This window comes from Ornithodoros turicata, chromosome 8 (assembly GCF_037126465.1).
Source record: "Ornithodoros turicata isolate Travis chromosome 8, ASM3712646v1, whole genome shotgun sequence".
NCBI lineage: Eukaryota > Metazoa > Arthropoda > Arachnida > Ixodida > Argasidae > Ornithodoros > Ornithodoros turicata.
Genome location: NC_088208.1, coordinates 1,353,924 through 1,381,820, shown reverse-complemented (window position 1 = coordinate 1,381,820; position 27,897 = coordinate 1,353,924). Strand labels below are relative to the sequence as shown.

At 45.4% G+C, this 27,897-nt stretch overlaps 1 protein-coding gene across 1 annotated transcript in view; it reads left to right on the top strand.

The window, feature by feature from the left end:
• Positions 1 to 27,897, top strand: part of LOC135366342 (uncharacterized) — a 315,008-nt gene that overhangs the window by 115,412 nt on the left and 171,699 nt on the right. The window contains exon 5 of the mRNA XM_064599010.1: positions 9,085 to 9,212. Within this exon, the coding sequence (XP_064455080.1) occupies positions 9,085 to 9,212 (128 nt within the window). The remainder of the gene's footprint in view (positions 1 to 9,084; positions 9,213 to 27,897) is intronic.

The following is a 27,897-nucleotide window of genomic DNA, read 5'->3' as shown; positions in this document are numbered from 1 at the left end:
TCTATTTGCGATCAATAAAAAATTTCGTCTCTGTACACCACTGCTAAGAATATTTCCTTCTTTGGAGGAAAGAATGTGAAAAAGAGAGAGGGTGTCCCCACTCCATAGATTGACAACAGATTCTTCGCTTTGGGCTGCATAGAGGGAGAGAGTGACCCCGCCGTGCTCGAGACTGGTTGTACTGTGTAAAGCTTGTCTGTACTGCGTGTTTGGATACCTCTGTCAAGGTAATGTGTATAGTGCCTGAGTAGGATGAAAATCGTATATTGTTAGGTCGCAAGGATGATTTTATGATAGTTCAAAAGATATATTATTTCCATTTCAATTTATTAATGTTTGATAGTTTGTTTCTCATTATTTCTGTATGTCTATGCTGTTTACTTAATAAGAAATTGATTAATTGTGTAACGTTGGAATAATCTTCCCTATTGCAATCGAAAATGTTCATAACTGTCACAAAACAGTCGTACGCCTCCCGTCTTCAACAAATCAGAGCAGATATTATTAGAGCTGATTGTTAGCTAGGAGCGTGCTATGCGGTGAAGTTCATTTTTTAATATATTTTCTGTGTTGAATTCATCAAACAAAGTAAGGTTTGTAGTGTCTCTTAGAATGAAAATTGTATGGGGTTCGACTAGATTAAGTCACGAGGATGATTTTATGATAGTTAAAATGATAGATTATTCTCCTCCTTTGTTGTTTTGATTAACCAATGTAGTGTTATAGATTTTATTTCCTCTTGTGTTCGTGTCCCATGGTCTTCCAGATTCCCTGCTGTCCACATACATCTATCGGCACTTGTAATTAAAGCTCCACTATGGTGGTCACGTATAATAATGTTAGACTTTTTATAATAAAACTTTTAATTTTGATTGTAATCATATTGATTAAAAATATCTTCTTTGATTAAATGTGCCATAATGGAATATTAGCTGTTGTGCATGAAGTTACGTACATCTGTCAGAACTTTGTAATTAAAACTCCACTATAGGGTGGTCATGTTAGACTTTTGATAATAAAACTTTTAATTTTGATACACGCACCACCTGAAAAAAATTGCGAACGAAGTCGTCCCAGGGTGAAAAATCGCCAAAGATGTGTCCCGATGTTGTCAGTGTGCGTGCCCCTACTTGCGCGCCGCATGAAAAAAATGCGAATGAAGTCGGCCCAGGCTGGAAAATAGCCAAAGAAGTCAGCCCAGTGTGTACAAACGTTGTTTTAACGTGGATTATATGAATAGTTCCTGACACTAATGCCTTTAATAAATATATTTTCACTTGCACTTTTTGTGTACATCCCCTATTAGAACTGGGTGATTCCACCGAAAATCAGCCAAGCATGGAACCTCGACATCGCCGATCTCACCGTAAAAAAAATATGTGTTACCACATCGCAAATGATGAAAAAATACCATAAAAGAAACTTCCATATTATAACCGTTCTCGAGGGAGAGGAGGAGAAAGAAATGCGGTGTATTGGCGCCTGGTCGTTTCGGCCTACTTTGAGCGCTTCCCAAGCGGCAGCGGTGGGCCGCACGGCAGTTATTTTTTTTCTGCTTATCCTCTGGCAGGCGGACAATGGATTGACGGCTTCTTACTGTTTTGGCGCAAAGAGCCACTATTTGAAAAAATGCCAAACTTGGGTGAGAGCGTTAAAATGGCTTCATTTTAAAGCCTTCTGTCGCGCAGCCCACTTGTCGCACAGACATGTAACACACAGCGTTGTGTTCGCCGTTAAAAGCTCTTTCTGTTGGTATCAAAATCATCATCATTTCATCAGCGCATCGCATCCATATTGCCCTGAACACAGAAGCGGTTTCATAAAATTGGCAGATTTAGCACGCTTCTGACCCAAAAACCCCACCAAAAACATGCCTCGATTTTTTTATATGTTACGCAGAAATCCTTTCCCCGCACACCCACAAAAAATCGTGATTCGTTCTTTATCGTACTTCACGCGGCGATTTTTTAAATGAACGCAGGGTACGCGCCCTATGGGGTCGCCTGCCGGGATCCCCCCAGCGCTGAATTCGTGCGCGCGCTGACCGAAAGCGGTTGCATGGTATCTGTAAAATAATTTTAAGAGGCAACGTGAACAATTTCACGTTGCGCTTCGTGTTATGACCTATATGAACAGGGTCCATGCGCAGAGTAAATACGTGGTGCCGTGCTAAAACCGCCTACGTATGGATTGCGCGGAACTTAGCTTCACAAAGGCCGCAACTACTCAGGAAGCCGCATTCAAGCACAGTCAACCGTGTTCCTATGCGTCGCCATGACCACTGCTAATCTCACTTGTGTCTCCGAAAAAGCGTTTGGACACTTCCTGGGTGACCTTGCGCTTCGACGGCACTCGACGTCAAGGCTGTGGGAACGTGCACCCGTCCTTCAACCCACGCCTTTGGAGCCCTATATCACGTGTTCACATGACCGAAATGACAATTTTGACTCAAAAAGTGTATGTGTACTTCCAATTCATTCCCCCTTACCTGCACCGCTCGGACAACAGCACAACCTCGTCACCTACGCTCCGCGTCTTTAGGTTCAATCTGTGTGTGGGAGTTGTTTTCATCGACTGTGATGTCGTGATTCGTCGTACCTTCTTCTGAAAAGAATGAGTTCGGTGCACAGTAGTGAACGTGTTTATTGTGCAGACTATTGCCGTCGACACAAGAAGAAAGTTCTACGTACAAAGGACTTCCGATCTGTGTCTAGCATCGGTATGAAAGCCCTGAAATCTGCTCTTGGTGCCGAGAGGACAGCGAATGCACGCGAATCGGACATGATCTGCAGGAACTGTTTTGTTCACCTAAAGACTTTGATGCAATCAGAGGAAGTGACAACGTCAGTGTCGTCTGGAAGCAACGGCGATGATGTGCCTTTCGCAACGCCCGACGAAACTATTGGAGAAATTAACGAGCTCATACAAAGACAAGGGATCGACGTGACACCAGTGAGGAAACGTAAAAAGCCTTCAACGCCGTATCTGAAGAAAAAGCAGATGGAAATCAGTGAAGCACTTAACGTGAAGACGCGCCGACAGATCGAGAGGGCTTTTGACGTTTCGCTTCCTGGGACGTCAAGTTCCAGCAATAGGCTGAGTGAGGAGCTGCTTGGGAACATCAGAACAGCCTACGAAGAAAGCAAGTCACAGCAAGTACGCTGCCAGATTCTCACCCTGCTTCCTTCCTTCATGTCAGAGCGGGACATACAGCAAGTCATTCCAGAAGCAACGCGGTATATGATTCGCAAGTCGAAGAGACTGGTTGCAGAGAAGCATGTGTGGGCAACACCTGACCCCTACGAAAGAGCTCACCTGAAGGAAGAGGACTTGCTAGCAGCGATGGGCTTCTACACCGTGGATGAGCTAGACTGCTCCGTCCAGAGCCCAAGAGCAAGAGACGTCGTACAAGTAAAGGAAGGGGGACAGAAGACGACTAAAGCAAAACGTTATATGACCTGTTCTATCCGCGAAGCGTATAGGAAATTTAAAACAAAATATCCTGATGTGAAGCTCAGCCTAAGCAAGTTCTACTCAATTCGACCGATATGGGTCAGTGTAAGTCCCTGCAGGGAAGAATGCGTGTGTACATATTGCGCAAACTTTGAATTAACGACGACAGCGGCCATAAACAACAGCGAGAAAGAGCTGACGTTACAGGAGATCATCAATATGTGCGTCTGCGACATCAACTCTGAAGCATGCCTCTCGGGAGACTGTGACCAGTGTCCCGGTCCGGAAGCCCTGACACCAGAAAGTTTAGGTATCCCCGACGATGAGGAGATCCTGTTTGCTACATGGGAGAACGGAGGACTGCTAAGACGGACAGTATCGGTGAGCGAATTCCTCGCTGTTTTGCAGCGCTGGGTCGGTACTTTTGTGAATCACGATTATGTGAGGAAGATTCAGCGCGAAGCCATACATCGGGAGAAGTGTGCTGTGAGGTCTGGTCATGTCGTGCTTCATTTTGACTTTTCCGAAAACTGGACGATCATTCTGCCGAAAGAGATTCAAAGTTACCATTGGCATAAAAACCAAATTTCACTCTTCACGTGCGTAGTGACTGCATCCTCTGGAGCTCGCTGCTACGCCGTCATATCCGACGACACCCGACATGATAGCGCGGCCGCCCTCCTTTGTTTGTCGACCATCGAACAGCACATGGAAGACCACGGCCCTCTGTATGGGAGCGCAGTATACGTCTCCGATGGGGCAACCGCTCATTTTAAAAACAGGTTCCAGTACTTTGAGATGAGTCGTAATGCCACCGCCAAGAGATGGATTTTTTCGGCTCCGGGTCACGGCAAAAATGCGTGCGATGGAGTTGGAGGCGTCGTCAAGCACGCAGCAACAATGTACAACTTGCGCTCTTCATCAACTCAGGCAATACAGAACGCAGCGGAGTTCACAGCAGCACTGTCAAACAGGATCCATAATATAACACTCCTGCATCTTCCAGCTGAAGATGTGCACAGGTACAGAGAAATAAAGCTGGAGGAGTGGAAAGGTGTTCGGCCAGTTGTGGGACTTCGTTGCTATTACGTGTGGGAGAAGCAAACCGGATCCGCAACAGATGTCAAGCTGAAGAAAATACAGAAAGTCATGTCACCAGTGTAAATATGTATGTCGTTATCGTTTATCTTGCTGTTGTTGCTGTATATTCAGAATTCTATCTGTGTTGTCCTACGAAGTTAATCAAGTAAAATGTGTGCACGTGTACGTGTGTATGCAGTTACTTTGAAGTATCCTCCGCTTTCGGCGCGCGCACGAATTCGGCGCTGGGGGGTTCCCGGCAGGCGAGCCCGTAGGGCGCGTACCCTGCGTTCATTTAAAAAATCGCCGCGTGAAGCACGATAAAGAACGAATCACGATTTTTTGTGGGTGTGCGGGGAAAGGATTTCTGCGTAACATATAAAAAAATCGAGGCATGTTTTTGGTGGGGTTTTTGGGTCAGAAGCGTGCTAAATCTGCCAATTTTATGAAACCGCTTCTGTGTTCAGGGCAATATGGATGCGACGCGCTGAAGAAATGATGATGATTTTGATACCAACAGAAAGAGCTTTTAGCGGCGAACACAACGGTGTGTGTTACGTGTCTGTGCGACAAGTGGCCTGCGCGGCAGAAGGCTTTAAATTGAAGCCACTTTAACGCTCTCACCCAAGTTTGGCATTTTTTCAAATAGTGGCTCTTTGCGCCAAAACAGTAAGAAGCCGTCAATCTATTGTCCGCCTGCCAGAGGATAAGCAGAAAAAAAATAACTGCCGTGCGGCCCACCGCTGCCGCTTGGGAAGCGCTCAAAGTAGGCCGAAACGACCAGGCGCCAATACACCGCATTTCTTTCTCCTCCTCTCCCTCGAGAACGGTTATAATATGGAAGTTTCTTTTATGGTCTTTTTTCATCATTTGCGATGTGGTAACACATATTTTTTTTACGGTGAGATCGGCGATGTCGAGGTTCCATGCTTGGCTGATTTTCGGTGGAATCACCCAATTCTTTGTAATTAAAACTCCACTATGGTGCTCACGTATAATAATGTTAGACTTTTTATAATAAAACTTTTAATTTTGATTGTAATCATATTGATTAAAAATATCTTCTTTGATTAAAATGGGCTATCCCTTCTGCTTAATTGAAAATGCGTGATTACCACTAATAAAAAATATTGTGTATGATGTGTGATACCCCTTCAATGCTATTGCATCATACCTGTAATAAGTATAATCTTTGTTACGTGTATTGTATTGTGTTTCTTCTGCTTCAGGTTTTTGGCTGGGTTTTTCTCCTTCACATAGAGTCATAACATAATTCCTGACACTAATGTTTTTAATAAAAATATTTCCACTTGCACTTTTGTGTATGGCTATCCTTTGTATGTAAACCGCCCACCGCACACCTATTCTAGCGGGAAAAAATTGCGATTGAATTCGGCACGGATTGAAAAATGACGAAAGAAGTCGGCCCAGGATGAAAAATGTGAGTGGGTAAGCGCGCACGCAGCCCTCCGGCCACGCTCCGCCCACCGCAGCAGCCCTCCACCCGAGCGCCGCCTGCCGCGTGCTGGGAAAAGTCGCGAAAAAAGTCGGCGCAGACACGACGGTGGCGCTGCCCTGGTGGTAATGTCGTCGTTTCTCAACCTATCTATACTACTTATAATAACCCCGTGGCGCCATCTGTCGTAAAAGAAATCAAAGGAGGTCTTCCTCAGAATTATATTCTCATAAGCGACCCACATCAACATATTGAGCCCATGGCCCCGTTGTTCAAGGTGGTCGGCAGACACCAAAAAGCAGGGTGTCGGAGTGAATCCAAAACCGGAACCGAAAACCGAGTGACGTCATACGACTTTGATAACGTCGTTTCCATTGTTTGGCTCCAAGAATCTTCAGTACTACTAGCCTGGCCACGCTTTTTGGTGGTCCAGATGGTATTGTTGGAATGTATATTATAAGGCCCTACGTCACGTAATTTTAGAATTCCTATATTTTGAGACTCGGTATATGGCCTTCACTTCGGTGCAGTTTCTTTTAAACACACGCACCAATTTTTAAGAGCTACCAGACGAACTGCTGTGTTATGGCCGGATGCCGCATTGGTGTTTGCGAGACTTTTGCCACCAGGGATGACCGATTTCGTAAATTTTCAGCTGCACTAATTTAATTTGTAAGATTGGTTTATCTAAGCTGCCAAGCAAAGCCGATGTTTTTCCAACCGAAGTGGGGAAACGCATATTTGGTTTACCCCGAAACATCACTGAAGGCACCCAGTGCCAGGGCAAAAGCATTGGAAAATGTGAAAAAGAGACGCTATTCTGGGACTCGCTCTACAAAATCTGCAGTCTGTGATAGGGTAACGCCTTCATGTTCACCACACACTTCTCTCTTTCCATACCTCATCTGGCTTTCACAGTCATTTGTATGACCAGTACAGTCTGCAAATTTTGTGCAGTGAAGGCAGGCATCCTGGTGGCGAGCAACGATGGCACTGAAATGCGGTCGACCGTTGGGAGTCCCAAGAGGGCTTTTCTCTTCTTTTCTTGTGGTGCTCCATGCAACGTTTCGGGGGTAAACAAAGCGTGCGTTGCCCATTTCGGTTGGAGAAATGTGAGGTTGGCTTGGCGCGAGATCAATATTTAAAAAAGTCAATTTATTGCAGTTGAAGATCGGAAGTATCGGCCTTTCCTGGTGGCAAAAGTGACACAAAATAAATGCGGTTGTGTGTTTCAGCAGCGGGTTTGTGACATAAATACCCTACCGCTAGTTCGCACGGCTAGAGCGAACGTGTCAGGATCGAATTGCCAGGATCGTGGACGCATAACACAGGGGAATGCAATTTTGCTCGGAATTTTGGTTCTCGTGTAACACAAGAGTATCCTTCTCATGTGTCGGTGAACAATAGGCTCCTTTGGCGTTCCCTAAACGCATTTTTTAGCCAAAGTGTCTGTTATCTTTCATAAAAACAACAATGCGTCTCTTATTGACTGCAAATCCGAATCTTGTCATCGTCAGCCCAAGTGCAGCGTGGCCCGTAATCATATTGTTTTTTTTCTTCCTCTTTTTCTCATTTATTCATATTTTATATCCAAGAGAAATGCGTGGAGTTGGCCAAAAAGCAGTGCAAGAATACATCACTGGGGCACACCTCCACCTAACAGATCGGTGCATCAGTCAGCAAAGCAAATTCTGGCACAAACATTCACAATCAACAGCAAATCAACAGTACAACAACAATCGATCAATAAGAACAAACCTGACAAGTCTGACAATAGAAGTGAACGCGACAAAATAAATACAGCAAATGACTCAAATTGCATGAGAACACTAGTTGCAAGAAAAAGATTCTAGTTTATGAGCATAGCCCTGAGCGCAACTTGCGACAAGTAGTCAATTCCGATTCCTTTTCTGTAGTATTGGTTAAGGAGGACGGCGATATTATAAGTTAAGAACTGATCGCAGTAATTTGTACCAGACAGCGGAACTGTTGGGCGCAGTGTCTGCCGCGTTGAGCGTGAACCATATTGCTGGATATTAAGGGGTGTTCAGCTGTTGTTCTGTTTTACGGAGCGCAGGTAATTCTTGACAAGTAATATGAGGATAAAAGTTGGCTATTCTCATTGTACGAGGATCAACTTAAAGATCACCAGTATGATTATCAAAAAGTACTGCGGCTATGCATCTGACTGCTCCATTCTGCAGGATAGAGATAGTATTGATGTTCCTCCGAGAGGAGGTACACCATACAAGAAGACAAGAGTATAAATGAGACACTGTGTGGGAATTGTAAACATCTCGGTAGGAGGAAGAGATACCTACCTAAAATACCTAAAACTTTAGCTATGTTCCGTTTAAGGTAGTTCACATGTTCATTCCAAGTTAGGTTATCCGAGAAGTGTCTTTACCGCTTTCCCTATTTCGACAATATTGCTACCCAAGTGAATGGGCATTAGAGTGTATACTGCCTTGTTTGTCGCCTGATCAAGTACTGCATCGGTTTTGTTTCCTTTTATGCTCACGCCATTTGGCTCAGCCCATCTTTTGATTCTGGAGAGAGCCGTGTCTACTTGGACAGTAATATCTGTACTATTGTTGTCTGTAATGAATAAAGCGGTGTTGTGTGCATATATAAAAAGAATTTCTAACTGGTTATGCATTAACGATGCCATTTATATATGTATGTTAAAGGGAAGCGGCCCCAATATGCTGCCGCGGCGTACACCTGCAGAAACAGATAGCATTCCCGAGCGGTAGTTCTTATTTTGTATATATTGGTGCCTATCACCAAGATAGACGAATAGACCGAGAGAAAACGCAAACCGTAACGCTATTTCGTCCTTACTTAGTCGCAAAAATGTCATACAAAGTGGATGAGCTCGCTGTAATTCGCGTAGGCATGTAACATTATTGGTAAAGCCGAAGGCTTTAATCAACAAGGTTAACTTGGTGGAAACCTTTGGGTCACTAAGTAAGTTCATGTTAACGTCCCCTACCCATGTATAGTGTGCATATGTTAACAGATATGAAAGTAAATAGTTACTATAAATCAAATATATTTAATGTCTAGAAGCCTTTCTCCAACTGTTGGGACAGGTGTTACGGGAAGAACAAAAGAAAATTCAGACAACCGGTTTCCATATGCTTGGCTTCATGGTCCACAACTACCACTGGTCTGATGAAGTAAAGCACATAATGAGAGACCATGTCCAACGCTACATCAAGTAAGAGTCACTTGTTGATCCCATAAGGTCATGAGCGTGATCTTTGCGAAGTAATGCAGACAAACATATCGAGCAGGAGCATGCTTCACACGGTTTGGGTGCCACGGCGTGAGAAATCACAAGGAAGAAATAGGTGATTTTCTGGTGGTAGGCGACGCAATTGCGCACACCTTGCCTTCTGAGAGGGATGGGTGTTTGTCGAGATGCCAGGATCGTACGAAGGGACTACGTGCATTACATATGACGGAGAAAAACGGGTGACTTGTGCTCTTGTATTTGGCGACTACTTCTCCAAAGAGCTCAATGGGTCCCGTGTACGCCAGTACGCAGGCAGGCAACGTCTAAGTGGATGGCGTCAGAAGGTCACGCAGCAAGTGATTCCACCCGTTAGGGTGTGCTAACACACCACGCCAGTAAAGTGTAGATGGGAAACAAATTACCCAGAGCACTTGAATTATATCTTTTACTGTGTGTCATTATGAAGGTTGTGTCTAAACCTTTAGATCCCATCACCTTAATTATATCCTATCAACAGTTGTAATGGATGTACACTAGCGGCCCACAACACTACAAGGCCTCTGGTCGCATTTAATTAGCAAATAGAGCTAATTAGGAACCCCCAGTAATCAGCATTATCCACTTATTCATCACGCTAATTGGGGCGCATCTAACTCGTGCCCAGACCACCCTGTGTGTTGTGGGCAACCAGTGTCCATAAATAGAAAAAAAAAATAGATAGAAAGTGGAGAGAAGGGGTTTACTTGAAGGTAAATGACGCCATCTTGAAGAAAGTGGTCCGGAATGGCTGCTGACCATCGCTTGGCGTCGGAGCACAGAGGCAGGTGACTACCTAGTTGCAAGGCATCACACGAGGTGGCACAACCGTCCTTCTTGTGACCACCAGTTCTGCACATCCTGTTACGTCAGCTGTGACGTCATCTAGGCAGGTTAGTACGGCTCAGGACGTGGAGGGAGAAAAACACGCATAATAGAGGGGAATGCAGTCTGCTGTGATATCAAGAGTAAATATGCTAACCATCAATAGCTGTCAACAAAGCGAATCAGGCACAGAAGCAAAACAGCCCACCACAACAGCAGACACGTGAAGCACAGAACGATGTGGCTGTTCCATCCGACAGCCAGGCACAGAGCTGACTCGTAATGAAGGATGGAAGTCACTGAAAAGGTTAGCGAGCTGTAGGATTTGAACCCACATCTTCTGGATTACCGGTTCAGGGCTCTACCAAATGAGTTAAGCTAACACACCTTTCCCAGGGATTTCAAATGGCGCGTCATGCCTTTCGTCTCCTCTATAAAGTTAAGCATCTGCCCTCTCCCCCTAGCGATTACTTTCTCAACTAGTTTCATGACGAAATTAAGGACCACGCCAGCGTTACTCTCGTCCCCAAAGCAGGTTTTGCGGAATATAGAAAATGACGGGGGTGCCCTTACAGGTATAACAGCAACCAGCCCCCGACATGCACGGGCATAAAAACCGGAAGCAGCTGAACACAACAAATCAGCCCACTGTCCATCACAACACATTCACGAGGAGCGCAGAACGATGCTTCCATTCCAGCAAGGCGCATTGTTAAGAACCGTTCTAGCACTATTCCCATTCAAATCAAGGATCAAGCAGCACTAGTGTCATCGTCAAAACAAGGATAATCAACAAGAATCTTTCTCGTTCAAAAAGAAAAAAATACAAAGATGCGTCAACAAGAGAAAGCATGCAGGTCGGGACATGTCAGGGGATTGGTAAATGAGCGCTGTTACACGAGGAAAAATCGCACTACTGTACGGTAACAGACGAAAGCAAGCATAGAGAAACATTTGAACAGAGTGAAAAAGACGCTCACCATCACGGGAGTATTTTCACGTACACTGCATTCCCTCATTTTAAATCCGCTCGATACAAAATCAACCTGAATTGTCGCACACCATAAAAGGCTTAAGACGGTGGGCTCAGCAATAATCGCAGCATTACCGCACATCGCTACGGAGCTCAACGGCCTATACGGCCTCAGCAGATGATATTAGCGAAGTGTAAAAACTGCAGCAAGAAAGACAATACTGAACAAGTACAGACAAAAGACAACGGATACGTGACACTGGTCGTCGGGGAAAAAGCCTAAGCCCGCGACTGAAAATCATAGGGGATACACAAGTTCATTTTTGTATTTCGCGTAAACAAAACCCGCTCTGCTATTTCCTGCATGGAAAACGACGCACAAATTTTCTTCGGGAGCAGAGAAATATAGGAATTTTACTCCGTGCTCAGATACCTATCACTGCACAATTAACCACTGCTTACTTCATTAACATATTGAGCACCCAACAAAATTTAACAAAGAAACACAGAAACCCACTTCCACTGATGTACTATGCAGCTTTCTCAAGTTGCGCCGAGGCGGAGTTTATCAAGCGGCTTTCTTCTGCGTAAAAGCAAAGAAAGAAGAAAACATCAGTGAAAAATAGCAGGCACTTTTGCTCGCACAGCTATAACTGAAAAAAAAAAGGAAACGAGGCACACGCTAGTAAACTGAGGGAAAGACACCCATTTTTGCTATCAGATAATGATAACTAATAATAACTTTATTTTTGTTCAGGTGCCCCAAAGCAACCACTAGTGTCTTCTTATTGGTGCACCACAAAGTTCATGAAGAAGACTGAGAGACACGGACACAGAAGACGACAGACGTAGGTTCTCAGACACAGCAATAAATTTAATGGTTCATGTCAACTTAAAAGCTAAAAATCTTCGAAAGGGTACGTGTGTCGTCTTCTGTGTCCTTGTCTCTCGGTCTTCTTCATGGATCTATACCAGCTAGCCTGCACCCCTTCCCTTGTTTCTTTACCACAAAGGTTAAATACGAAAAACAAAGACATTCAAATATACCATAAGGCAACAAGGTTAACAGAGAAGTACCAACTTAAACAAAAACAATGGCACTAATACTTGTAAGATACTCATGAGAAAGAGCGAAAATGTCAATGTCATCATGTTGTGTCCCGGAGTTGAAGATTACTTGTAAACGGTTGATTGGATGAAGCTTTGCAAAAGAAAGATTGAGGATGAAAAAACAAGATGATACCTCAGAGAACGTGAGGGCCCTCGGAAGTTGATGATCGATAGTAATTCGGGGCGGTCAATGACAGAATGTATGAGCTTATATGAGAAATGACAGTCACGAACCCTTCTGCGATGAGACAGTGTGGGGATAGCAAGTTTATTCAGAATATGGTAGTAGTTGTAGTATGTGCTGCAACCAAGATGACGAAGATGAAAAACAGAGATGAAGCGTCGCAGAACGTTTTCTATTTCAGCTGTCTGAGTGATACTTATGCAGTTCCAGGCCACTGATGCAAATTCAAGAAGAGGGAGTACAGTGGAGAAGAATAAGCGAAAGAAACAAGATGCATCCCGAAAGTTTTTAGTGATCCGCGAGATTATGCCAAGTTTACGCATCGCAGAGGTGCACAGCTGAGTTACATGCGTGTGAAAAGTTAAAGAGCTGTTAAGATGAAGGCCCAAGTCTTTAATGGACGATTCACGTCTAATATGAACAGAGTCGAGGGAGTGAGTATAATGACATGGATGCTGCTTTCGAGTGAAAGAGATGACGGCTGTCTTAGAAATGTTAAGGTTAAGCAAACTGTTTGAGCATCATTCTTTGGATCCGAGACATGTCATCTTGCAGAGCAGTACAGTCGTGAATATTATCAATGACTCGAAATAACTTAATGTCATCAGCAGCATATTGCAGGACGCGGCAGTTACGTACACAGGTTGGCATGTTAAACAGATAATCGATGCATAATGCTACATGCACAGTCGCGTTATCCCTGCGTAAAAAAAAAAAAAAAAAGCATAGAACGAGGGTACACAAATTCGATCCCTTCAGCCAGCAGGGAAAGTCACTTCTGCTCGTGCAGCATAATCGGGTAAAGCCTGAATTTTTACCAAGAAAACTAAGCTTGAAGACCGCTACGAAAATGACACACATGCTAAAGAGCAAACAAACACCCCTATTCAATTCTGCTCATAAAACTGGAGCTAAAGGCTGGAACCAAACGATCAGAACAAAGCACAACGCTTCAGGAAGGCATATCAAATGCAGCGCCACAGGATCCGTGCCCAGAACGTATGAAATAGCCCGCCCAAAACAAGGTTCACGTGGCAATTCCATTAAAAACGCTCATCTAGTCTAATAGATTACATTGCAAACGCGACAACAATTATTTTTTGAACCACTATTTCACCCAACAGTTCATAAATTTATCACTCGTGTCACACGAAAAGGCAAACACAAAGCACTTGTCAAGTGGGGTCGCACAAAAGCTTCACAAATGTGCGCACACACATACGCACGACCTACTTAATAAGAGAGCGACCAGTTCACGTGACCCCCTTCCAGCGCCGGCTTTTTTGTTTCACATGTTTGCCGCAGGAGCATTGGTGGCGCTAGCGGCATTCCCTACTTCAGTGGGGTTGTAGTGCTTATGCGCTAGCGTTCCTGCGGATTTCTTTGCATCTGCGTCAGATATTTATGTCATTTTTTTTTTTGCCAAACATATCGTAATCCTTACACACCTAGCCGTCACGAAGACCGTCAGTTCACATGGGCATGGTTTATTCCGCAGTGCTTTTTTTTCAAAGCAAGATGCCTCCTCGCGCGAAAAGCCAAAAAGTATATTCCTCTAAAAGCATACAGCCCAACTGCGGTCACTTTTATGTTACCCCTTAAAGCAGTAGCTAACATTATTTCCTTTTCGTTTCGAGCAAGTAGAAAACACTTGAAACAACAAGTCACTTTGGAGATGACGAGTGTGTACACACAGGCCCAATTGTACAGTGATGGTACCAACTTTAAATTCATTTTAAATTTAAATAACGGCTTATGGAAGCGTATCGCCACAGGAAGAGCAAGAGGAGCTGCTGTTAGCCTATGCATTGCTTTCACCAGCGGTACTTGGCCTTAGACTAATACCCACGGTTGCGTGATCTGACGAATATTCCAGTGACAATAACTTCCTTTGAAATGTTAATTGGCGTTAGTGAAGCCCGACCTTAGTCCAACACTCAAGGACTGAAACCGAAACGAATATCGATTCGGTTACGGTTCGGTGGTGTCAGAACTCTGAAAGCGGTTTCGGTGGCAGTGGTTACCGGTAACCAAACAGTTGAACCGGTCCTCGATTGTCTCTACACTGTTAAAACAGAACTTGACCACATAGCACGCTCATAGCCAACCATCATTCCGAATGATATCATTCTGTGTATTGATTTGTTGAAAATGGGAGGAGGCGCCTATCTGGGACAGATTATCTTGTCCCAGATAGGCGCCTCCCCCCTGTTTTGAACAAATCATGACACAGAATGATATTATTGGGAATGATGGTTGGCTAGGAGCGTGCTATGTGGTGAAGTTCTGTTTTAACAGTGTAGGATATACCTGCAGGCAGGTGGGCCTGCAGGCAAGCTGAGCCGGCTCTTTGCATGGCTAACCTTGCCGGTTTATATATATATATATATGACCGACCCCCATTACCAGTTCAAGTAAGTATATATTATCGAAAATGCCTTGAACTGTTTCCCCTTTAGTTTGAGACCAAGTGTACCGAGTATTTGACGAGGAGATCTAGTTCAACACCACTAATCCGAGCTGTAAAGCAATACAAGTATCGCATCCAAGGTTGATCACACTTGAACATATTCTTATGAACCGGTAACTGAGATCATATGATTCGGTTCGGGATACGGTTTCGGTTAATTGCGAATGGTGAATTGTAGATATATGGATCTGGAAGAAATTTCGGTTCCAAGCGGTTCCATCCGGGTTTCAGTCCACTTGCACGTGAAGGAGCATGATATTGGCTCCGCTGCTGGATCGCCAATGAACTCATTGGGTCTTTACAGCGATACCTGTATGGGGGTGATGTTATCTGCCTCACAGACGTCACGACTAACGGGGAATATGCGTCTGAAAGCGCCTGACGAAAACCCAGGAAAACACCTCCCGACCAGATATGGGGCAATATGTTTTTCAAGGACGGCGTTGTATCAAATCAAGTACCTTGTGCTGTGTACCAATACGAGATGCGCTCCTGTCACGCAATGCATATGCTTATGGCTGTACAATAGCACAAGAAACCAAAATAAACAGCATCCTTGTGAAATATTATCCGACAAAACGAGTACAGGAATCGATATTGTGCATTACAAATCAATATAGACGTCGAAAAGATGTACACGAGTCAGTACGAACACCCTGTCGTCGCATGTCCCGGTGAGAGGAGGAAAGGGCGAGGAGGCCCAACGGACAGCCATAGGGATTTGGGAAAGTGGCCTGGTCGCTCTCTTAGGTCGTGCACATACGCACACATTTCTGTAGCCACGACAAGCACAAACACAAAGTCTCTTTCACAATCACATAAATCCACATTATTCCTCTGGTCAATAATTATCCTACCATCGTCAAAAGGCGTTACACACATATATGCGAACGCGAAACAATAGGTCTTCGTTCAGGATGTAATATGATATCGCCAGTCGACCGTTGCGAACCAAAAAAGAAAAGAAAGCATATTCGCTATACATCCAAGAGAAAAAGGTGTCATGCGTTTGTGCAGCAATTATGATACATAAGGGAATTCACTTCTTTTTCCTTATATTTCCTTGCACCCATATATTTTGCATGAATACTATAGAGTGGAACGGGTAAATATGGGTGAACATGATTCACTATATGCTGTAGCTCTCATAACCTTTAAATCAAACCAGTCGACATGTGTTCATAAGCATACGACCCTTCACTAAATAGGTGAGCCGCTAATGACTGAAAATAAAATCAAATAAAATTATCATTCCGGAATCACTGACTGCAAGCTGCCCAACATAGCAATGCGCGCCTATACACGCCTTGGGCTCACTTCGCAAAACACGATACCTTTCTGTATAGTATATCCTATATATCCGGAATCAAATGTTTATCGCAAGGATAATCGTCTGCTTCGCGTCGTCTTTATTGTGGTTTTATTTGTTTAGGAGACGCCCCAAAAGTTTCATTTTCGTCGTGTTAATCAGCACGTAGAGACTGATACCAACGGGGGCAGGGTAATTTTTCTGTCTTTGTCTATTTTTTTCTTCAGATTTTATTACTTTGTACGTATCATCTAAGCTTAATATATCTGCTTCGCCGCTGTTAAAGTGATAAACAGTGCGCTCGCACGGGAAATCACATATTAGACATGACGTCACAAATGACGTCCATGATACGACATACGACAGACAGGCAGTTATAGGTATTTCTTCGGAAATGCTGGTATCTGAGCGTGGGGTAGAAATTCCTATAAAGCACGTCTCCTTGTGCATTCCTGAGCTGCTGTCTGTGTGTGTGTGTGCTTTTTTCCTGATTTGCTATGCCATCATGGACGTCCATCAAAATGGCAGAATGGGCCTGTTGGTACATGACTGAATAAAACCGGAGCACAAAACACGGACAAGAACACACATAGACAACACTCGCTCCGCGAGTGTCGTCCGAGCGAGTGTTGTCTATGTGTGTTCTCGTCCGTGTTTTGTGCTCCGGTTTTATTCAATCATGGACGTCATTTGTGTTGTCATTTGTGTCATGTGCGAGGACGGGACCGCACGCGGCTCGCGTGGGGCCGCGGTTCGTGTGCACTGTGTTATCACTTTAACAGCGGTAAAGAAGACATGTTACGTTTAGATGACTCGTACAAAGTAATAAAGCCTGAAGAAAAAATAAAATAAATAGACAAAGACAGAAATAAAGGAAATAAAAGAGAAAATAAAATACACAAACAAACAAACAAAGAAGAATTATCGTGTCCTCGTTGGTATCAGTCCCTACGTAGTCTATCACACGTCTAGCATGATACTTTTTGGGAGTACCTTGAACAAATAAAATTACAATAAATACGACGCGGAGCAGGTGATTACCTTGCGATAAACCTTTGATTCTGGTCACAGCACGATATATCCAGAAAGGTATCGTGTGTGTGCGAAGTGAGCACAAAGCGTGTTGATGGCCGCGCATTGCTATGTTTGGCAATAAAAAACCATAGTCCGTATACATTATGTATGTACTTGTGTGAACCCTTATGACTTTGAATGGAAATGCTATGAAACGCTATGGAATGATATGGTTTTACCGGGAATTGCTATGGCAAGCAATGGCGTTCAAACACTACGCGTACGGACTGCTACGGTGCACCTATGGAATCCATATGGCATGTGTGGACTTTTGTTGTGGCTGTACGGGTTCCATAGTGAGTGTGTATGGAACTCCATGGCAGCAGTTAAAAGTCCGTAGAGCGAGTCTGCGGACTTCTGTGACGGCCGTACAGATGTCCATACGGCGATACGTCCATACGGCCATGCGGCGATATACGGCGATATGTCCATACGGCCGTACGATGTCCATACATTGTCAAGTGGAGGGATACTTAGGCTTTTTTGAAGCCTTTTGAAAGGAGCCATCTAACGTTTCACGGACCTCCCGCCGTAATCTGCACGGGAGGTCCGGCGCCTGTATGACACTTCCCACAGGTCAACAGGTCCCCGCCAGCCCTACCAAATGACAACGGGTGGAGAGCCCTTCCTCTGGTGATGCCGACAATCCACACGCAATGAATATTCCCTATAACACCATGGACACTTCGGTAGCTCCTCAGCAGACAGATGAGATGAGCGCTGGCAACCTTGCCACTGATCTCCATGACCCGTTCACCACTGTCACCTACAGGAAGAACCGAGACGGCGGTATTCCAATACTGTTTCGACCAGCAACTAGTGCATACTCCTTCTGGAATGTCGACCCTAATGTAGTCGGCAGCGAAATACGTCTGCTAGCCCAACAACACGTTATACACCACCGTTTCCACCGAGATGGATCTCTTGTCATCTGATGAATCTCTTTTGTCAGCTTAATGTGTAGGTGGAATCCCTGTATCACCTACAGTACCTCAATAGTACGCCAGGAATATGGGCAAGATTTATGCGGTGCCTAAGGAATACTCCAATGACGATCTCGTTCTCTACCTGAAAGACGCAGGGGTTATATCGGCCAGGCGACAAGTTCGGCACACCATGGCAGAAGATTGCGGAGATGTGTTCACCCCGTCTCCAGCGTCATCCTAACTTTTCAACCCACCATCTTTCTTCCACACCGAATTGCCTTCGGGTTTCAGACCTTTATCGTTCAAGAATACATAGAAGGCCCCATGCATTGCTATAACTGTCAACGCTTTGGCCATCTTGCTCGAAATTGCCGAGGTGCTACTAGGCGCGGCATATGGGTTGGGCCTCACCGCCGATCTGACTGTAAAAATAAGAGAGAGCCAAATTGTGCCAACTGTAAATCGGGCCATCCTGCATCATTCCCTTTATGTCCCGTGAAGACCGCCGCCACAAAAAGACATCAGGACCGGATATTACGCCTTCCTTCTGACGCTCCAGGGGCGGCAATGCCACCTCACGCCTGGTACGGATGACGTTCCTACACTCCCACCCCGGTCTTCACAAGGCGAACGGAGGTTGCAGAACGCCACCGCGACGAAGCCCATCAGAACCAGCCACCCGACACACCCGGGTGCCTCAAGGCAGATTACACGCACTTACGCCGGTGTAACAGACCCATCAGTCATGAGACGACAGTTAGCACCACCAACCACCGAAGCTGTCTCCTCTCTGACACTCTTCTCTGCTGTACTCACGGCAGTCAAGGCAATTGTCTCTACCTTTCCTGGTGCGTTTCCAACTGCCCGAGGTTCTTTTGCCATTGGAGGCATTATCTTTATCTCCGCATGATGGAACTGTATAGAAAGGCCATCGCGATGCAGTGGAATCCTCGCAGCCTACGTAATAAGCTGCCAGATTTTAAATATCATGAGAGAACTGATGTTCTGAGGCTGGAACAACATAGAGGGGACAAACACATACAAGGCCTCAAGTTGCCTAAGAAATTAACGATGGAAGATGAAAGTCACTGAAAAGGTAAGTTCGGTAATTCAGAAGATGTGGTTTTGAGTCCTACAGCTGGCTAACCTTTTCAGTTAATTTCATCTTTCATCTTTAAATATCATGTTTACAAGTACAAGTTTCCTTTCATAGCTGTATGCGAACATGGCATGGATGCTGCACGTCGCGTTAATGGTTATACAATCTATCGATCTCATCAAACCTCTGAGAGAAGAACAGCGTTATACATTCGTAGTGACCTCGTTGCTGCACCCATAGGGTCAGTTTGTCGTAGGTCTTATGATTATGTCTCCTGTAAGATCCGCCTTGGGCGCCTGCTGTTAACCGTCGTTCAGTATCCATTTACGTCCCGCGGTACAGGTTGCGTGGGCTGACCTCCACCGCTTATTCAGTCCACTGGAATCCCCGGCTCTTGTACTTGGTGACTTCAGTGCTCACCATACGGCGTGGGGAAACCGTTGAACGGACAGACGGGGGAGGAGATTGTTGGAAGCAATGGAGACTGCTCACATGTGCATCCTAAACAACCGACAGCCAACTTATATGCGATCACCAACGTCACTCGATGTCCTGGATATTTCCTGGTGCTCAGCAGACATAATTCGCTACATGTCGTGCGCTCCCGATGTCGACACCCGATGTAGTGACCATTTTCCCTTCTATATTTCGCACGAAAGACTGCCTCTGTCACCCACTACTGGACTGATCCCTTTCACGAACTGGGCACTCTTTCGTGCTGGCCTCCAAAGATCTGTGCTCACCGGCATGTCCTCAGAGGCCCTCTCGCAAGGCATTGCAGTACGCGGTAGTCATGTCTAAACGGGTCACAGGTCACGTCGGTCATTCTCCAGCAATTACCCACCTCAGGGCATTACGTCGCAGAGCCGAGAGAACGGCTCGCCGAACTGGGCAGCTTCCTGACATTGTGGCATTATCGCTGGATGAAAGCTAAATTAACACGAGAACTTAAGAGAGAGGACCCGAAGCGTTGGCGTAACTTTTGAGTTTTCACCATTTGACCCCGCCACAAAGATCTAGAGGACAATTCGATCTCTTAAGGATGTGCCCCCACAAAAGAATCCTCTTGCTGCATTGGCTATCGTTAAGGGTGTAGACGAAACCACGCTAGCGACAGATTTCTCTGTCGTCCTAATGACACCTGCGGCTGCCTCAACATCTGCAGTAAACAGTTTCGTCCAGAGCCTGCAGCCAGAAATCCACCAAGCCTGGCCCCGTCCACCGGAGGTTATGGACCGCGACTTTACTCTAATTGATCTGAAGACTGCGTTGAAACTTGTGAATGCGCGATCGTCTCCAGGACCACATAAAATCACGTACGCCGCACTGGGAAACCTTGACGAGCCGCCATTTCAAACTCTCCATGTTTATAGTCCGTATTGGCGACAGGAATCCGTACCATTTACTTGGAAGGAGGCTTTAGTTGTTCCAATCCTGAAACCACGCAAACCCCCAAATGCCCTATCCACCTTTCGCCCCGTGAGCCTGACAAGCTGTATGGGGAAACTGATAGACAGAATGGTTTTGCATCGCCTCGACTGCTGGCTCGAAAAACAAGGTGCGTTCCCTCAGGACATCGCTGGCTTTCGCCGCCACCGAAGCTCTATGAATCCAGTTCTCGATCTGGTCTCTACAGTTCAACATGCTCGTGCTCATCGGCGGATCGTTGTATCGGTCTTCCTGTACATTAAGCGCGCCTATGATACCGTATTGCACATCTGTGTGCTTCACGGGTTGCGGTCTTTTGGAGTATCTGGTCGACTTTTTAGCTGGCTTCACGATTTCCTTACGGACCGAACTGTAGCTGTCCGCACATCCCATGGCCAAAGTCCCAAGCACCTTGTTCATCAAGGCGTACCCCAAGGAAGCATTCTCAGTCCTACACTTTTTAATGTGGTGATGGCAGAACTAAAATTAATAGTTCTACGCAAGGTAGCATTCTCCGTGTATGCCGATGGCGTTGCCCTTTGGACAGTAGGCAAGTCACGACCAGTCATTCAGCGCCTTTACAAGAAGCCTTAAACAACGTTAATCGCCACCTTACGCGTCTACCTTACGCGACATGGAATGGACCTTTCGCCCGAAAAGTGCGTCGAGCTCCCTTTCACCCACAAGGCTATGAGTAATTTGCGTTTGCGTTTGCACAAAAAAAAACGTTTGCGCGCGCACGTTCCTCGTCACCCACTCCTCAGGAAAATGCGATACCGTCCTGAAAGCGATTTCCATCACGTGGCGCAGAGGACACGCCACGCTCTCACCGGCTTCACTCCTAGGACTGTCACACCGCCGAACGCCCTCTGGTCTCTGCCTGCGCCACCACCTGCGCGCGTCTTGCTGAACTCCAGGTCCGCGGAGCTGAGGTTCCTCCTCAAGTCCTTCGAGACAATTTTTATGCTCTCGTAGACGCGAAGTTTCCCACCTCTACCACCAATTACACCGATGGTGCATCTCGAAATGGCTAGTCCGCGTCAGTATTTGTCATCCCCGAGGAAGGCGTAGTTCAAGGACGTCACCTTTGGCATTGTACATCATCCACAGCTGCGGAACTCTACGCCATACTTTTCTTTTTGCAGCATATTGTTCTATCCCCCCCCCCTCACGGAATTGGGTGGTCTTTACTGACTCAGCATCTGCGCTGCAAGCAATTGAAAATTCTGGTATACGAGGCTCCTCTGCACCGTTGGTTCTGGATGTGTTAACCGCTTACAAACTTGTCTACGAAGCAGGACATAGGCTCGCTCTCCAATGGGTTACCGCCCATTGCGGTGTCGAAGGCAATGAAATGGTGGACGGCGCCGCCGAAGCCGCTCTCTCGTCTCGGACACGGACGCGTATTGCATTCTGCTGAGAGGCGATCGGCCGTCCATACTTCGAAGCCTTGTGACTCCTCTGGCTACCCGCCAACGGACCGCCGACATGCTACCCCCCGCCATGCTGAACAGAGATGACCCCGCGCTCGCTTTCCGCATGCCAGCACGTATCTCTCGTCAAGACGGCGCATTAGTTCACCGAATGCGCCTCGAAGTGGCCTTCACAGCACAGTGGCGCTACCGCTTGAGACAAGTTAACTCTCCCCACTGCAGCCACTGCGGTGCTGTTGAATATTTCGAGCACATTCTTCTCCATTGCCCACACTACCGCCCTTCCCGCTCTGTACTTTCTACATCCCTCAACGAGATAGACTCCCGCCTCCTCTCCCTCACAAAATTGCTTGGCCCGTGGCCGCATCCAGCACACCAACGCTCTGCCCTCAAGGCTCTCTTCGCCTTTTTGGACGCCACAGGACTTCGATCCTCATTGTAACGGGACCCATTACTTCATTCCCCTCGTTGACCAATTAAATTAGTTGTCCCAATGGTGCTGTCCCACCAAATGGGACAGCTGTCCACCACCACGCTCTAGCTAGCTCAATTGCAGAGCCTTGGACCAGAAAATGTGGGTACGAGTCTTACCACTGGCTTTTCCAATGACTTCATTCTGCATTTCTTAGACACTTGAAGCTTAGTGTGTTTTCCTTTAATCTGTGTTCCACTTTCAGAAGTTTCTTGTTTTTGTAGAATATGCCTCAACAGAGCACAACCTTGGCCCTGTTATTTGGTACAAACACATGCTCAATTTCTGTATTTTAGGTTGCTTTCAAGAGTACGCTGGCACGAAGCCCTGCCGCAAAGGCAGAAGTCTGACTGAGTGAATTGATGCAATTAACGGCTACATGGCTGTCTTCCTAAAAAAGGTGTAAGGCAATAAATTTTGTCAAATTGACATGTACTATTTGTGTTCATTTTGGACTAGTGTTATGTACTCATGTCCCATCCCATCATCTTGCGGGCTGCCACTTTTGAACAGCACGTGCCCATGCGATAGAGCAATATTGGTGAATAATACAGGCTATAGACATCCATAGGAGGCCATACAGTGTACGGACTGCCATATAGGAGGCCATTCAGTGTACGGACTGCCACAGGAGGCCATTCGGTGTACGGACTGTCATAGGAAGCCATACAGTGTACAGGGTCCGTACCAGTCCATGGAGTGTATGGAGTCCGTTCAGTTATATTTCGTATGGCTGCCAAACGGACAGTTGTATGGTCTTTTCTACTAGGGAAGCTTGCAGTAAGAGATTCTGGAACGATTATTTTATTTTATTTTGAGTCATTAGCGGCTCACTTATTTAGTGAAGGGTCGTATGCGTACGAACACATGTCAACTGGTTTGGTTTAAAAATGATGAGAGCTACAGTACGTAGCGAATGATCTTCGCCCATTTACCCGTTCCACTCTATAGTATTCTTGCAAAATATATGGCTGCAGGAAAATAAAAGGAAAAAGAAGTTAATTCCGTTATGTATCAGGATTGCTGCACAAAAGCATGACACCGGTGTCTCTTGGATGTATGGCGAACATGCATTCTTTTCTTTTTGGTTCGCCACGGCGGCTGGCGATATCCTATTACATCCGGAACGAAGACCTATTGTTTCGCGTTCGCATATATGTGTGTAACGCCTTTTGACGATAGTAGGATAATTATTCACCTGAGGAATAATATGGATTTATGAGATTGTTTAATAGACTTTTGCTCTTCCGCTCGTCGTGGCTACAAAAATGTGTGTGCGCTTTTGTGAAGTTTTTGTGGGACTCCACTTAACAAGTAAGTGTTTTGTGTTTGCCTTTTCGTGTGACACGGGTGATGAATTTATGTACTATTGGGAAAAATAATGGTTTTAAAAAATAATTGTTGTCGCATTGACATTGTAATCTATTGGATTGGACGAGCGTTTTTAATGGAATTGCCACGCGAACCTTGTTTTGGGCAGGCTATTTCATAAGTTCTTGACGCGGATCCTGTTGCGCTGCATTTGATATGCCTTCCTGAATCGGTGTGTCCAAGCCTCCAATTCTTTGAATAGAAGAGAATAGGAGTGTTTGCTTGCTCGTTAATATATGTGTGTCACTTTCGTAGCGGTGCTCAAGCTTAGTTTTCGTGATAAAAATGCAGGCTTTACCCGATAATGCTGTCCGTGCAGAATCGACTTTCCCTGCTGCCTTACGGGATCGAGTTTTTGTACCCTCGCTCTCTGCTCGGTAGTTTCATTTATAATCAACCAAGGTGCGCCGGCGACATTTTAATTTTCTTCAGAAAAAAATAAATGTTATTCCTAATCAAAAAATAACAAAAATAAGCCACAGGTCTCTGCGATATTTCGTTCTCTGCGAGGCTGCAAATAAATGAGCGCGATTTGGGCAGTTCCAGCTTTTCCAAATTTGGCGCGCTGGATCCTCCGAAGGGCTGCTCTCCTCTGAAAGCATTTTGTATCACTGACAGAATGGATGGTGAAGATTTGCTTAAGACAATTAAATTCTGTGGGCAAATCCCGAAAAAACTTGGAAAAAAAATCGCGAAAACGCCTCCGAGGACGTTCGTAGCGCAAATTTGTCAATTTCTTATGTTGTCCCACAGTTTCCGAATGTCACTAAAGTTATATGAGATGAAAGAGCTTTTTTACTCTATCCTTTAGTATATAGCGTATTATCATACCTTCAGGCATCCGTCTACAGTGACGCCATAATCGCGAAGGGGTGCCAGAAAATCGCTGTTTTCGGGGCAGTTTTTCTCAAAAAAGCCATCTTCAATTTTGGTTATATTTTGTGGAGTAGGCATGCCTTGGACACCACTCTTTGATATCATAAAATAACATTTCTGCTGATTGTATTTCTTCAGGGTGCGCGAATTCTCTTCCCGCGTCCTTTTAGATTCTATGAGTCAGAGAATGGCGTTTTTCACCCCTTTACCTCCTGCTGAAGGCTAAGTCATTAGAGGTTGACAAAACCAAGACTGTTATGACTGTAACTTAAACAAAAATGCAATCTGCAGTAGAGCCCTGCACGGACCGACTTTTCCGGGCCCTACCCGGCCCGGGCGCATCAAAAAATGGCCTCGCCCGACCCGGTCGTTCATAGTTTTATACAGGCCCAGCCCTGCCCTGCCCTGCCCGGTAGCCCAGTGAGTAGATCCGGCCCGATGACTCTGCGACTAAATCCCGGCCTAGTATTTCCAGACGTGACGTACGCCCTTCTGGCGCTTCTCAACCAAATGTATAACATACAAGTGCTGGTGGTTTAACACCGTAACAGCACGAGGCGCAATTAAACATAGAGCGCACGCGGGCGTTGTCGTTACACTGTCAAGTTTTTGCGGAGGTACAGGATGCTATCGAGGAACTCCTTCTCCGACTTCCTACCCCTCTCACCAAGCTTTGCCAACGTGATTGCGAAACACGTGAGGAGTGAGGAGTACACTCTAAGAAAAAAAGGTACCCATTTCGGTAGAGCTGCATTGCAACCACATTTCTACTCCAACCAGTTTTACCTTTTGGGTATAACTGCAGAGTAGAAACAAACTACAGAGTAGAATCTGTCGTTCTACCAGCTTGGGTAGGAAATTGTACCGTTTTCTCTTAGGGCAAACGTGAGAGAAAGGGAAAGGGACGCTTATACTCGCGGGAAAGATGTCGCGTGTGGATTGGCACGAAATGGTAGAAGTACTGTCCTGCTGCAACTTTGGGTAGGAAATTCTACCCATTTTTCTTAGAGTGTAATGTGCAGTGACTTTGAGAACGCTTTAGAGGCATAACGCAGTGTCATTTGCTTGTCTTTGCAAATATATGAACAGGAATGACGCAAGCGCGTGATGATATGAACTAATAGTCCTCTATTGTGTGCGATTAGCTGCATGACCCTGCCGAGCATGACTCTCGGAAACATGTTTGTCTGCTCGGCATGCAGTGGGGGCGAATTTTGACGCTTATAATAGCGGCCCACGGGCCAGGTCGTGCAGCCCACCCACCTCCGTGAGAACAGGAAGTATCGTATGGAAGTCTTTACACATGCGCCTTGCGGCGTCCATTTGTTTTTCCATTTGACGCCGCAAGGCGCATGTGAAGAAAAGAGACTTACTTTCAAAGCGTTAACCGTATGGGGAGAGGTGCAGGGTGCACTATTGCTTAAATTAGTCATAACAGTCTTGCTTTTGTCAACCTCTAATGATGTAGCGTTCAGCAGAAGGTAAAGGCGTAAACAAAGACCATTCTCTGATTCATAGGATCTAAATCGACCAGGGCGTGGGAAAATAATTCGCCCTGAAGAAATAAAATAAGCATAAATTTTATTTTATATTATGAAAGAGGCATCTCTCCACAAAATATAAACAAACCTGCAGATGGCTTTTTTTACAAAAAACGGCACTGAAAACAGCGATTTTCTGGCGCCCCTTCGCGGTTACGGCGTCACTGCAGGCGGATTCCTGAAGGTATGATAACGCACTATATACTAAACGAAAGAGTAAAAGAAGCTCTTTCATTTCATATGACTTTCGTCATATTCGAAAATTGTGGCGCCAAGTAAGAACTTCGCAAAGTTGCGCTACGTCCTCGGAGGCGTTTTTGCGTTTTTTTTTTCTTTTTTGAAATGCTTTCGGGTTTTGCCATATCATTTAATTGTCTTAAGCAAACCCTCACCACCCATTCTGCGTGAAACAATTGCTTTCAGAAGAGAGCAGCCGTTCGGAGGATCCAGCGCGCCAAATTTGGAAAAGCTGGAACTGCCCAAATCGCGCTCATTTATTTGGAGCCTGGCAGACTGAGAACGAAATAGCACAGAGACCTGCGACCAGTCTTCTTTTGCTACTTTTTGGATTAGGAATAACATTTATTTTTTTCCGAAGAAAATAAAAATGTCACCGGCGCCCCTTCGTTGATTATAAATGAAACTGCCCTGCTGTTTTGTTCTGTTCTGTACGCAGGGATAACGCTACTGTGCATGTAGTTTTGTGCGAGAATTATCTGATAGCAAAAATGGGTGTCTTTCTCTCAGTTTATTAGCGTGTGCCTCGTTGATTTTTTTTTTTTCAGTTATAGCTGTGCGAACAAAATTACGTGTTATTTTTCACTGTTTTTTTTATTCTCTCCCTGCTTTTACGCTGAAGAAAGCCTTGATAAACTCTGCCTTAACTCCGCTTGATAAATCTCACCAGTGGAAGTGGTTTTCCTTGCTTGTTTGTTAAATTTTGTTGGGTGCTCGATATGTTAGTCAAGTAAGCAGTGCTTAATTTTGCAGTTATGGGTATTTGAGCAGAAATGCTGGTATCTGCGCTCGGAGTAGAAATTCCTATATTTCCTGCTCCCTAAGAAAATTTGTGTGTCGTTTTCCATGCAGGAAATAGCAGACCGCGTTTAATTTACGCGAAACAGAAAAATGACAATGAAAAAGTGGCTAGGAAGCAAGCGAGTTGTTGAAGATGATGCATAATGTAAAAACCCGAGACTAAGGAACACGAAGGGACAGACACAAACACGAAGTCTCACTGTGACTTCGTGTTTGTGTCTGTCCCTTCGTGTTCCTTAGTCTCGGGGTTTTTACATTACGTAGAAAAATGAAATTGTGTATGCTCTATGATTTTCTGTCGCAGGCTTAGGCCTTTCCCCCGACGAGCATCACTTCGTATGCGATGTCGCTTGTCTGAACTTGTTCATTGGTGTCTTTCTTGTTGCCATTTTACTCATAGGCCGTTGAGCTTCGTAGCGATGTGCGGTAACGCTGCGATTATTCCTGAGCCCTCCGTCTTATCTATTTTCCCCACTGTGTGTTGTATGCGCCGTCGCATGTG